The sequence below is a fragment of the Scyliorhinus canicula genome, chromosome 9 (assembly GCF_902713615.1).
Source record: "Scyliorhinus canicula chromosome 9, sScyCan1.1, whole genome shotgun sequence".
Classification (NCBI taxonomy): Eukaryota; Metazoa; Chordata; class Chondrichthyes; order Carcharhiniformes; family Scyliorhinidae; genus Scyliorhinus; species Scyliorhinus canicula.
Genome location: NC_052154.1, coordinates 146,363,356 through 146,375,460, shown reverse-complemented (window position 1 = coordinate 146,375,460; position 12,105 = coordinate 146,363,356). Strand labels below are relative to the sequence as shown.

Below are 12,105 nucleotides of genomic sequence, written 5' to 3'. Positions count from 1 at the left end.
AATTACAATAGAGTATGAATTCACCACATTCACCCCCTGTAAAAAAATCAAGTCAGGCGGGGCTGACGGGTCTACAGGTTGAGCCGGTCCGGTGGCCGAGTCATCCTTTGGGATCGGCGGAGCACCGGGGTTGCAGCCTCTTCGGTGGTCGGTGTGGGTATGAGGGTGGACTCCAGGGCTGTTTCGGTCCGAGCTTCATTCCTGACCGGTGCGACGGGCGAAGGAGGGCACAGGAAACCTATAGGCGCGGGGGCGCAGAGTGTGGGCAGGGAACCTATAGGCGCGGAGGCGCAGTGCGTGGGGGGTTGGGTGGGGTGTAGTGTGAGGGGTACCTTGGCGGTGCTGGTTGTAGTGGAGGATCCTGCAGGCGCCAGGTCCCGGAGGGAAACGGTGTTCTGACAGCCGTCAGGGTATTCAATGAAGGCGTAGTGGGGGTTCGAGTGAAGCAGTAGCACTCTCTCAACTAGCGGGTCCGTTTTGTGTGTCCGGACGTGCTTCCGGAGGAGAACTGGGCCCGGTGTCCTCAACCAGGATGGGAGCGAAGCCCCCGTGGTAGTGCCCCTAGGGAAAACAAATAATCGTTCGTGAGGGGTCTGGTTGGTGGCGGTACATAGGAGGGACCTAATTGCATGGAGCGCGTCGGGGAGGACCTCCTGCCAGTGGGAGGTCAGGAGATCCCTGGACCGAAGGGTCAGTAGGACGGTCTTCCAGACCGTCGCGTTCTCCCTCTCCACCTGCCCGTTCCCCCTGGGGTTATAGCTGGTAGTCCTTCTCGAGGCAATGCCCTTGTCGAGCAGGTACTGACGCAGCTCGCCGTTCATGAAGGACGAACCTCTGTCGCTGTGTACGTAGCTGGGGAAGCCAAACAGGGTGAAGACACTGTGCAGGGCTCTGATGACTGTGTGGGAGGTCATAACGAGGCATGGGATAGCAAAGGGGAAGCGGGAGAATTCGTCGATCCCGTTGAGAAAGTGCACATTTCGATTGATCGAGGTGAGTGGCCCTTTAAAATCGATGCTCAGGCGTTCAAAGGGCAGGGAAGCCTTTACCAGGTGGGCCTTGTCTGGTCTATAGAAGTGCGGTTTGCACTCCACACAGATCGGGCAATCCCTGGTGATGGCTTTTACCTCCTCGGTGGAGAAAGGCAGATTTCGGGCTTTGACATAGTGGGCGAGCCGGGCGACCCCCGGGTGGCAGAGGTCATTGTGGTTAGTCTTCAGGCGGTCGATTTGCGCGCTGGCACATGTGCCGTGGGACAGGGCATCTGGGGGCTCGTTGAGATTCCCCAGTCGATATATGATATCGTGGAGAGTTCGATCCTCCACCGCAAGATTTTATCATTTTTTATTTTGCCCCTTTGCGAGTTGTCGAACATGAAGGCAACCGATCTTTGGTCGGTGATGAGGGTGAACCTCCGACCTGCGAGGTAGTGCCTCCAGTGCCGTACAGCTTCCAGAATAGCTTGAGCTTCTTTCTCGACTGAGGAGTGTCGAAGTTCCGAAGCGGAGAGGGTTCGGGAGAGGAAGGCTACTGGTCTCCATGCCTGATTCAGAGTGGTGGTGAGAGCGACCACTGAGGCGTCGTTCTCCACTTGAAAGGAGACGGATTCATCCACCACCCGCATGGCAACTTTGGCAATGTCCTCCTTAATGCAGTTGAAGGCCCGATGGGCCTCAGCTGACAGTGGGAAGAGTGTGGTCTAAATAGTGGGCGGGCTTTGTCCGCATACTGGGGGACCCACTGGGCGTAATAAGAGAAGAATCCCAGGCACCTCTTGAGGGCCCTGGGACAATGAGGGAGGGGGAGTTGTAAGAGGGGGCACATACGGTCCGGGTCGGGGCCCAGGACTCCGTTTTCCACGACATAGCCAAAGATGGCTAGTCTGGTAGTGCGGAAAGCGCATTCCTCCTTATTGTTGGTGAGATTGAGTTTCTGGGCAGTTTGGAGAAATCGGTGGAGGTTAGCGTTGTGGTCCTGCTGGTCATGGCTGCAGATGGTGACATTGTCCAAGTACAGAAACGTGGCCCGCAGCCCGTACTGGTCCACCATTCGGTCCATTGCTCGTTGAAACACCGAGATCCCATTTGTGACGCCAAAGGGGACCGGAGGAAATGGAAGAGGCGGCCATCTGCCTCGAACGCCGTGTAGTGGCGGTCCTCCGTGTGGATTGGGTCTAGTGGTATGCAGACTTCAGATCCACCGTGGAGAATATGCGGTACTGGCGATCTGATTGACCATGTCTGCAATTCTGGGGAGGGGTTACGCATCGAAGTCCGTGAACCGGTTAATTGTTTGGCTATAATCAACCACCATCCGGAACTTTTCCCCGGTCTTGACGACCATCACCTGAGCCCTCCAGGGGCTGTTACTGGCCTCTATGACTCCCTCACGTAGAAGCCGCTGGACTTCGGCTCTGATGAATACTCTATCCTGCAGGCTGTACCGCCTGCTGCGAGTGGCTACTGGTTTACAGTTCGCCGTCAGGTTAGCGAAGAGCGGAGGGTGGTCAATTTTTAAGGTCGCTAAACTGCAAATAGTAAGTGGAGGTAGGGGTCCGCCGAAGCTGAGTGTGAGGCTCTTGAGATTACATTGGAAATTGAGCCCGAGTAAGAGTGCGGAGCAGAGGTCGGGGAGTATGTACAGCTGGAAATTAGAGTAGCTGGCGCCCTGAATCGTTAGGGTCGCGGCGGTGCGCCCTTGTATGTGGACCGAGTGCGAGCCCGAGCGAGGGAGATAGTTTGCCGTGCAGGGAAGATAGGGAGCGAACAGCGTCTTACCAGGTCAGGATGTACGAAGCTCTCGGTGCTCCCAGAGTCGAAGAGGCACGGTGTCCTGTACCCGTTGATTTGAACGGACATCATCGAGCTCTGGAGGAGCTTCGGACGCGACTGGTCCAACGTGACTGCGTTGTGTTTCGGGTAATCGGTGGCTCGATCAGCAGTGCTGGAGTGGCCCCGTGATGACTGTCCGCTGAGGTCGTAGTCGTTGAGGTGAACTTCAGTTGATGGCCAAGATGATCGCACGTGGCGGGTGATGAAGAAGCTGGCGTCCAAGATGGCCGCCCCCGTGGATCGCACGTGGCGGCGGCGAGGAAGGTGGCATCTAAGATGGCGGCTCCCATGACTCGCACGTGGAGGAGGATTGCCAAGATGGCGGCCCCCATGAGTCGCACATGTCGGGTGGAGGCGGAGTCGGCAGACATGCTGCAGCATTACGGGGTCTGCAGGCCTGCGAGTTGGGGGACGAGTGCTCTGGACTGTGGGGGAGTTAGAAAGTTTTCAACTTCGCCAGGCATACTCTGGCATAATGTCCTTTGCGACCGCAGCTGCTGCAGGTCGCATTGCGGGCCGGGCAGTGCTGCCGTGGGTTTTGGGGATGGCCACAAACATGGCACGCTGGCGCTCCGTAGTGAGTGGGTGGCCGCGTGGCGCAGGCCTGGGGCAGTCGCTGGTCGGAGGCCCACGATGGGGTTGCTTGGTCCGCGGGGAATGAGTTTAGACTTCAGAACGCGACCTCCATAGTAGTTGCTAGCTCTACACCTCCAAGTTCTGGTCCCCTTTCTCAAGTAGTCGCTGGCGCACATAGTTGGACCTGAGCCCCGCAACGTATACATCACGTACAGCGAGTTCCATATGCTGGGAGGCTGTTACAGCCTGAAAATTGCAGTCCCAAGCAAGGGCTTTTAAATCGCGCAGAAAGTCTTCCAGCGACTCTGCGGGGCGCTGGCGGCGGGTAGTGAAAATGTGCCGCGCGTAGACCTCGTTTATCGGCCGCACGTACAGTCGGTCGAGCATAGCAAGGGCCTCAGTATATGATGTGGTACAATTGAGTTGCGTGGAGATGCGATGGCTCATCCGTGCATGCAGTGGGCTGAGTTTCTGCTCCTCTGTAGTCTCGGATGTGCTTGATTCAGCCAGGTAGGCCTTGAAACACCGAAGCCAGTGTAGGAAGATTTCCTTCGCCTCTGCAGCCTGCGGGTCAAGTTCTAGTCGATCAGGTTTGAGGGCTGATTCCATAGTACTTTTCTTCAAGTTTTCTAAGACTATTAAATTGATGTGACCATCAATTCACTCGGAACACGATTGGAAGTAAACTGTGGTTTTAATAGTCTTACAACTGAGCCTACCTGCGAGCAGAAGAACTGAGGGCAGGCTCACATGGCTGCAGCACTTTATACTTCCGATAGTGGGAGGGGCCATGGGCGGGGCCATGAGCGGAGCCATGGGCGGAGCCATGGGTGGAGCCCTGTACAAGCTCCTCATCTCCCCCTACGGGCAGAGCCGCGCAACGGCTCACAGACAGAGCCCACAAGGACATAATGCTATAGATTACAATACAGTGTGAATTACAATACAGTATAAATTCACCAGAAGGTATTTGCGCAGGTGAGTGTCAAAGCAATATTTTTTTCACTGCCTCTGCTGGACTGTTCTCTGTCTTCCAGACAGGGCCTCGCTTCTGGGGGATTTCCTGAGAGGGGTTCCTTTTCTGGGGGGGGCTTCCTGATAGGGGTCTCTCTTCTGTGGGTCTCTCAGGGGTCTCATTATTTAGAGGGTCTCTGGTGAGGGGTCTCTTTGTTTACGGGTCTCTGGGGGTCTCTTTATTTAGAAGGTCTCTGGGGGGGGGGCACCTTACATGAGTCTCTGGGAGGGTCTATTTATTTAGGGGTCTGTGGGGGGTCTCTTTATTTAGGGGGCCTCTGTTGGGTCTCTTCATTTAGGGGTCTTGGGGAGTTGGGTCAGGTTACCCCCATACTGGAGGGGAGGGAGTACCCAGAAAATTAGGGTGGAGGGCTGAAATATGCTGCAGTGGGGGAATGCTGAATTGTGATGGGTTGGGGGGGGGGGGGGGGGGGGGGGGGGCGATGGCAGCCTTGGGACCTCCCTCAGGAATCCCTCGCATTCCTCGCCATGCACAAGCTCTGGCAGGAGAACATAGGGGCTAGATTCTCCTATTTTGAGGCTATGTCTGGAGGAAGTGTCTAGATTTACAATTAAAAATTCGGCGGCGCCGCCACATCGATGCTCCGCCCAGAGGGGGGGCTAGCAGCCACGCTACTTAAAACTTCCGCCGTTCCCGACATAAACAGTCTGAGAATTGTCCGGTCCATGGTAGCACATGCGCACAGTGAGAACCTGCAGCAATTGCGCAGTACAACATGCGCAGGGACCCGGACGGTCAAATAGTGTCCCCGTGAACACCACTTCGTCACCCCGAGACACCCCCCACCAGTCCCCCCAGCCCTCGTTGGAGCCCCACCCTGCCAGCAGCATGGCTCCTGTCTGACTGTGGTGGCACTGGACACATTCCGCAGCCACCACGCCAGGTTTATGAAAACTCTGATCACGCAGGACCCGCACGGTTGGGAACTCGGCCCATCGAGGCGGAGCATCGGGGGAAGCCTCAAAGGGACACACTGACGCATCGCAACAGCATTCGATGCATGCCTCACTAACGCCAATTTAAAGGGGGTGGAGCATCTGGAAAACAGGCCGGCCCCATTTCGGTCGCAAATGGGGATTCAAATTTGAAAGCCACCTGCTATATTTTTATCGGCTGACATTCAGTGTACCTTTTTTCATAGACTCATCGAGGTTTACAGCACAAAAGGAGGCCATTCAGCCCATCGTGTCCACGCTGGTCAACAAAGATCTGACTACACTAACCTAATTTTCCAGCACTTGGCCCATAGCCCTGGAGGTTATGGCAGCACAAGTGAATATATAAATAGTTCTCAAATGTTATGAGAGTTTATGGCTCAATCCACCCCAGCACCTTCTCAATATTGGCTCCCCAGTGATAAGCAAGCAAACTGGGTAACATCAGGCCCTCCAACTGCTGATCCCCCTAAAGGAATACCCTATGAATTCTCGGTGACTTACCCACCCAAATTAAAAGGTGAGTAACTCGTTAACCGTGGCCTTATCCCCTTCCATTCATCCGAAGTCATCAACGCTATGGCCAAAGATTCTATCGCTGGTACAAACAGGAGCAGCGACAATGGGCATGCCTGCCTCGTGCCCCTACTTAATAGAAAATACCCCAAACTTGTCGCATTAGTGCAAACACTGGTCTTAGGGACCCTATACAATAACCAAACACATGAAATGCAATTCTGCCCAAATCCAAATCTCCCAAGCACCTCAAAAAGGTACCCCCACTCCACCCTCTCAAACACTTTCTCAGCATCCATAGATATAATCATCTCTGGTTCAGAGGCTGGAGAGGGGGAGAGGACAACAATCAGCAGACGCAGTATATTAGCCAGTACCTGTCGTCCCTTGACAAAGCCTGTCTGGTCTTCTGCAATTACTTCTGGGACACAGGCCTCCAATCGCAGTGCCAGCACCTTGGCCAGTAATTTGGCATCCACGTTCAAAAGAGGGATGGGCCTATATGATCCACATTCCTTATCCTTTTTCAAGATGAGGTAGATTGCAGTCTGCGAAAATGTGTCGGGCAATGATACCCGATCTAAATAAGCATTGAATAAATTTACTATCAGTGGCACCAACTGGCTCGTAAATGTCTTTAAAAATTCGACAGGAAACCCATCCGGACCACGGGCCTAACCTGTTTGCTTCAGCCCAATACGCATCAGTACATCCTGAGGGCTTAACGGAGCTTCCAGCCCCTCCCTTCTCTCTCTCTCCACCAACGGGAAGGACAGCCCATAGGCTCTGACCTACAGAGAGCCCTGCAAAAATAACCTCAAATGCCACATTGACCTCCCTCGGGGAGACCAAGCTGCCGCCTGAGTGCCTGATCTGTATGATATCCCAGGAAGCCGCCTGCCACCTCACCTAGTGAGCCAGTAGGCGGCCTGCTTCTTCACTCCCTTCGAGTGCCACAGTGAGCCCACCGCCTCCCCGTGGACACCAGATCAAACTGCATTTGCAGCTAGTTCCTAGTTGCCAGCAACTCCGGAGTAGGCTCCTCTAAATAGTGGCGATAAGTCTCCAAAATCACACCCACCAGTCACAGCCCTTCTGCCCTCACTGTGCTATCTAAATGCACCTTACAAGAGATTACCTCCCTTTCATAACTGGCTTAAGTGTCTTAAATGCAAAATGGAAAAGAACACAAACTCCTTATTGCTTAGGTGCAGAAATCTCCACAGGTCTGCCCGTTTACCCCCCCTCCCCCCCCCCCCCCCCCCCCCCCCCCCCCCCCCCCCCCCCCCGCCCCACCACCGACAGCGCCCCCTCCAGCAATGAGGAGGGCGGTACCACCTGATAGGTCGAACAGACCTATTTCACAAAATCCCGCACCTGCATGTACCTGTAACCATCCCCTCATGGGGCCGCAAACTTCACCCCCAACCCCTCCAGACTTGCCTCCGTTCTCCCAGGCTCAAACCCATGGTTCCCCTGAATCGGCATCAACTTTGACCCCGTCCCCAACTTAAACTGCCTCCAACTGCATGGCCACTACGAACTGACTCCCTGAACACCTCCCTGGGGCAAATGGAAGCATTGACGTTGCCAATGCCCACAACCCCAGCCCCTTACAAAATCCTGCTTCCCTCTTTACCCACAGAGCCTCCGTCTTCCTATTCCAGCTGCGCACCTTCTCAGCATTTGCCGCCCAATAATAGTATAACAAGTTTGGATGGCTCAAGCCCTCTCTGGAGCACTGTCCTCCTCATCCTTTTTACCTTGCCTGCCCTCACAAATGACAAACTCAGCCTCTCCACCCCAACAAAAAAACATTTTCAGCAAGAAGACTGGCAAACACTGAAGCAAGAGTGAAAACCACGGCAAAATGTTCATCTTAACCGCCTGCATCCAGCCTGCCAACTATAGGAGAAAGCTAACCCACCTCAGCAAATCCACCTTAACCCTGCCCATGAAACTCGTGAAGCCCTATGTGCCTTCTTAACCACCTCATCTACCTGCCCTACCACCTTCAGGGATCTGTGGATACGCACTCCATGGTCCCTCGAATCTTCAGTACTTTCCAGGGTCCTACCATTCAGTCTAATCCTTTGCCTTGTTCATCCTCCCAAGTGCATTACCTTACATTTTTCCAAATGTAATCAATTTTCACCGCTCTGCCCACCTGACCAGTCTATTGGTATTGTTGTGTAGTCTAGGTTATCCTCCTCTTAAATCCAAATCTTAATATACAGCACGGTAGCATTGTGGATAGCACAATCGCTTCACAGTTCCAGGGTCCCAGGTTCGATTCCGGCTTGGGTCACTGTCTGTGCGGAGTCTGCACATCCTCCACGTGTGTGCGTGGGTTTCCTCCGGGTGCTCCGGTTTCCTCCCACAGTCACAAAGATGTGCAGGTTAGGTGGATTGGCGATGATAAATTGCCCTTAGTGTCCAAAAATTGTCCTTAGTGTTGGGTGGGGTTACTGAGTTATGGGGATAGGGTGGAGGTGTTGACCTTGGGTAGGGTGCTCTTTCCAAGAGCCGGTGCAGACTCGATGGGCTGAATGGCCTCCTTCTGCACTGTAAATTCTATGAATCTATGAATACACCACAAATTGCAAGGGCTCCAGCACCAGGTCCTGTGTAAGCCCACTGGAAACAGACTTCCAGACACATAACTATCCCACTACCCTCTGCTTCTTGCCTCAGCCAATTTTGGATTCAATGTGCCACTTTCCCTTGGATCCATTGGGCCCTTACTTTCTTGACAAAAGCCTTGCTAAAGTCCATATAGACCACATCAAATGTACTACCTTCATTAATACTCCTAGTTTCCTCCTCAAGAAAATTGATTACATTTGTCAAGCATAACCCTCCTTTACAAATCCATGTTGACTATCACTTTGAACTATTTAAATTCACATAAAATTGTCCACATATGTCGATGAAGAATACTTGCTCTGCAACTTACTATAGGTTTTGATTTTTTAAATTTGGGGCCAAAATAATGAGTCTCACTTGTAAGCGGTCATTTTAAGAATGTCAGCAAAGTTGCCCCCACAAAGTGCAGATTCAAAGTTGCCACCATAGTATAAATGTACATTTTAAATACATGAAAGTCAATGTTAAAAATCTGAAACAACAACAGGAAAAACACTGAAATAAAACACAGGAGACACACCGGTGCTTGTTAAGATAAAAGTCACAAAGGTTTTCAGCTGAAATGCTAGCTCGATGCTAACTAGCCTGCTCTGTATTTCCAGTGTTTTGTTTCTTTAGTTTTGTACCTTTAATCTTTTTGGACGGATCCATAAATGGCTCTCCAGTTGAAATGTAGACATCAGCATTATGAGGAATGTCCTTTGGCTCAAATGCTTCTCGACCACTTGCCAGAAATACCCTCCGTGCAGCCGAGTTCAGGTCGAGTCTTATCGTGCAGGCCTCCAGCAACTGAGAATGGAAATAATATCCCACCGTCAATAAAACACTAAACAAATCCTTCAAATATTTTTAAATCAGGAGACAATTAGACATGATTATTAAACATGTTATTGTGGGTTAAGTTGCATTTTACATTTGTGGCACAAACCAGGACTATGCAAACCTATTTTGTTCCAAATAATTCAAAGTAAATTTGCAGCATAGGTAATGCAGCAAGATAGGCACTTCAGGATAATACATTGAAATATCAGATTTGATTTCAAAGTCAATTCATTAAAAGACTATAAAGAGTTTCTAGTTTTTCTATAAATGGTATACAGAGAAAATTATCTTCTATCACTTTTGAAATAAGACAATTGATGTAGTTAAATGCATCATTTGCTACCCCTTTAAGGAAAAAAGGTGACAGTAACTAATATTGTCACTCTTGCGAAGTTTGTTGTCTTCTAAGTTGCGTAGGCAATCCTGATCTTCCAAAGTTTCCGATCGTTGCAACAGCGCTTGACCTTGTTGGCTGAGTTCTGGTTACGACAGTCTTTCATGTAGTCTAGCTACTTCCTTTGTTTTCAGCCTCTTGCTCTTCATCTGTTAATCCTCCTGGTGGTAATTAGGCATCCAACCCTTCTGCCTAGATAACATGTTTGAAGACCTCCAGTTGTCTTCTTTTGATATTATTTAGGAGTTGACTTGTTCAAGGATCATTCAATACTTTGTTAGTTCTTTTCTTCACCCAGCCTTACCTTTAGGATCCTCCTTAAGCACCACATTTCAAAGCTGTTGATTTTCATTTCTTCTTCTTTCTCAATGCTCCAAGCTTCACAACCATCGTTCATTACTAACCAAACGGAACATTTTCATATATGGATATTCATTTCAAAATTTAAGCCGATATTTTTCCCAGAATGTTGCCTAATTTTGTAAAAACACTTTTTTGGCTTGTCTAGTCCTCTTTCAGATTACGGTACTGACTTTAACAGCAGATGAAAATGAAATTAAATGAAAATCGCTTAATGTCACTAGAAGGCTTCAATGAAGTTACTGTGAAAAGCCCGTAGTCGCCACATTCCGGCGCCTGTCCGGGGAGGCTGGTACGTTGCTTCCTAGATAGTTGAACTGATTGGCATGTTCTAACATACTTCCATTTACTGTGATGTTGCATACTGGTATGTCATTTTATTTTGTCATTTCCAGTACGTAAGCTTTCTTGCAGCCGAGTGTAAGCCCATATCTACCACTTTCCCTTAAAACTGGATGGATTAATTTTTGCAAGTCTTCCTCATTTATTACTGTAAGTAGTGTCATCAGCAATATGGATGCTGATGATGACCCTCCTTCTTACCTTTACACCATCTGTCCCTTCATTTCTTCAGAGAATGCATTTACTGTAGAGGGAAGTTGTGATGTTAACTCTTGCATATTACTTTGTCTCTTGTAATATTTTTTTCCCTGTTTGATTCTTGAATCGCCTTTCTTCAAATTGCAAAAATCCAGCATGGCTGTGATATGCTATTTCAACAGAAAGAACTATGGGGTGGATAAAGGTCATGCTGTTTACTTATTAGCATGATTTTTTTTGTAGCTCAAAACCATACCTGTGGTGTGCATGCACACCTGTGTGATGAATCACGCTGGACAGTATGGGGCGAATTTTCATTCCGGGGTCAGAAAATTTCCGCCTGGAACATTTCCAGGTTCTGACCCCTCACCGTGTCAGGAACAGTGAGACTATGTAGCTTTCAAAATGGCAGCCACTAATTGACGAGATGAGCTCAGAGTCCAATTAGAGGTGTCAGACACAGGCAGGAGGCTGGAGCTAAACATGGCTTGCCGTTGCCTTTGGAAATGGGTGAGCAGGGACAACAGAGGACCAGCTGTCCCCAGGTGGGTCAACATTTTTCTGATGCCCCCACTTGAAGCCCTGATTGAGGCTGGGATGAACGGAGGAGCTGCACTCTTCCCTTCATCTTGAAGAAGAGCTCCAGTGAGCCAGACCAAGCAGAACAGGCATGGGCGAGAAGTGTTCATGGTTGCCAGCAGCCTTATGTTACTCTCAGAAATACAAAGTCTCTTCTCACAAAGTCAAGGCTCACAGTTTGAATGAGGTCAACTCTGTGCCACTGCATCAGCAACTACTTTCAAGCCCGCCCTTTTGTATTATATTTTCACACAGCACTCATGAGCGCTAAGGGTCCCCTGCTGTGTTCCCAACAGTTATACTCAAATGTGTCTAAGAACCTCTGCATTGCCCATGTTGGCTATTTGACAATTGCTAACTGTTGCTCCCCATACTCATAACAAGTTCTACCTTGAGCTCAACAAACAATTAATTGGAGGCATTATGGGGTGCAAGATCCATTTTCCTAATCTCCCTTTGAAATCTAAACACATCACTGAGGCAAGGGAATGAGTGATGCCTTCCAAGTGAACGATTTTCCAGGTCCACTTGAACTCACTCCTGTGGGTGATTGAAAAGTCAGTCCGATATTGCAGGAGGTGTTGACATGCATGCAGTGAGCATCTGCTTGAAATGTATAGTGTTGGCAGATCATGTGTCAATCTGCCTACAATGCTGATTTAACCACAATGCTCAAAATAAACATTGCAAAGCATAGTTGTCAACCAAATAATGCTGTATTGCAGACAAAGTTAACCACCCTTGTGCACTCCCTCGGTACCTGGCTCATGGCGTTGATTCCCAGCTTTGATCATCACGACTTCCGCTTGTGACCATGGAGTGATTGGTCATATAAAGGGCTGTTCCTTTTCAAAGTCAGAGAAAAGGGCT

The 12,105-nt window shown here is 50.2% G+C and overlaps 1 protein-coding gene across 1 annotated transcript in view; it reads right to left on the bottom strand.

The window, feature by feature from the left end:
• The window catches only part of LOC119971775 (doublecortin domain-containing protein 1-like), a 695,221-nt gene that overhangs the window by 539,442 nt on the left and 143,674 nt on the right, over positions 1-12,105 (bottom strand). The window contains exon 5 of the mRNA XM_038807879.1: positions 9,167-9,329. Within this exon, the coding sequence (XP_038663807.1) occupies positions 9,167-9,329 (163 nt within the window). The remainder of the gene's footprint in view (positions 1-9,166; positions 9,330-12,105) is intronic.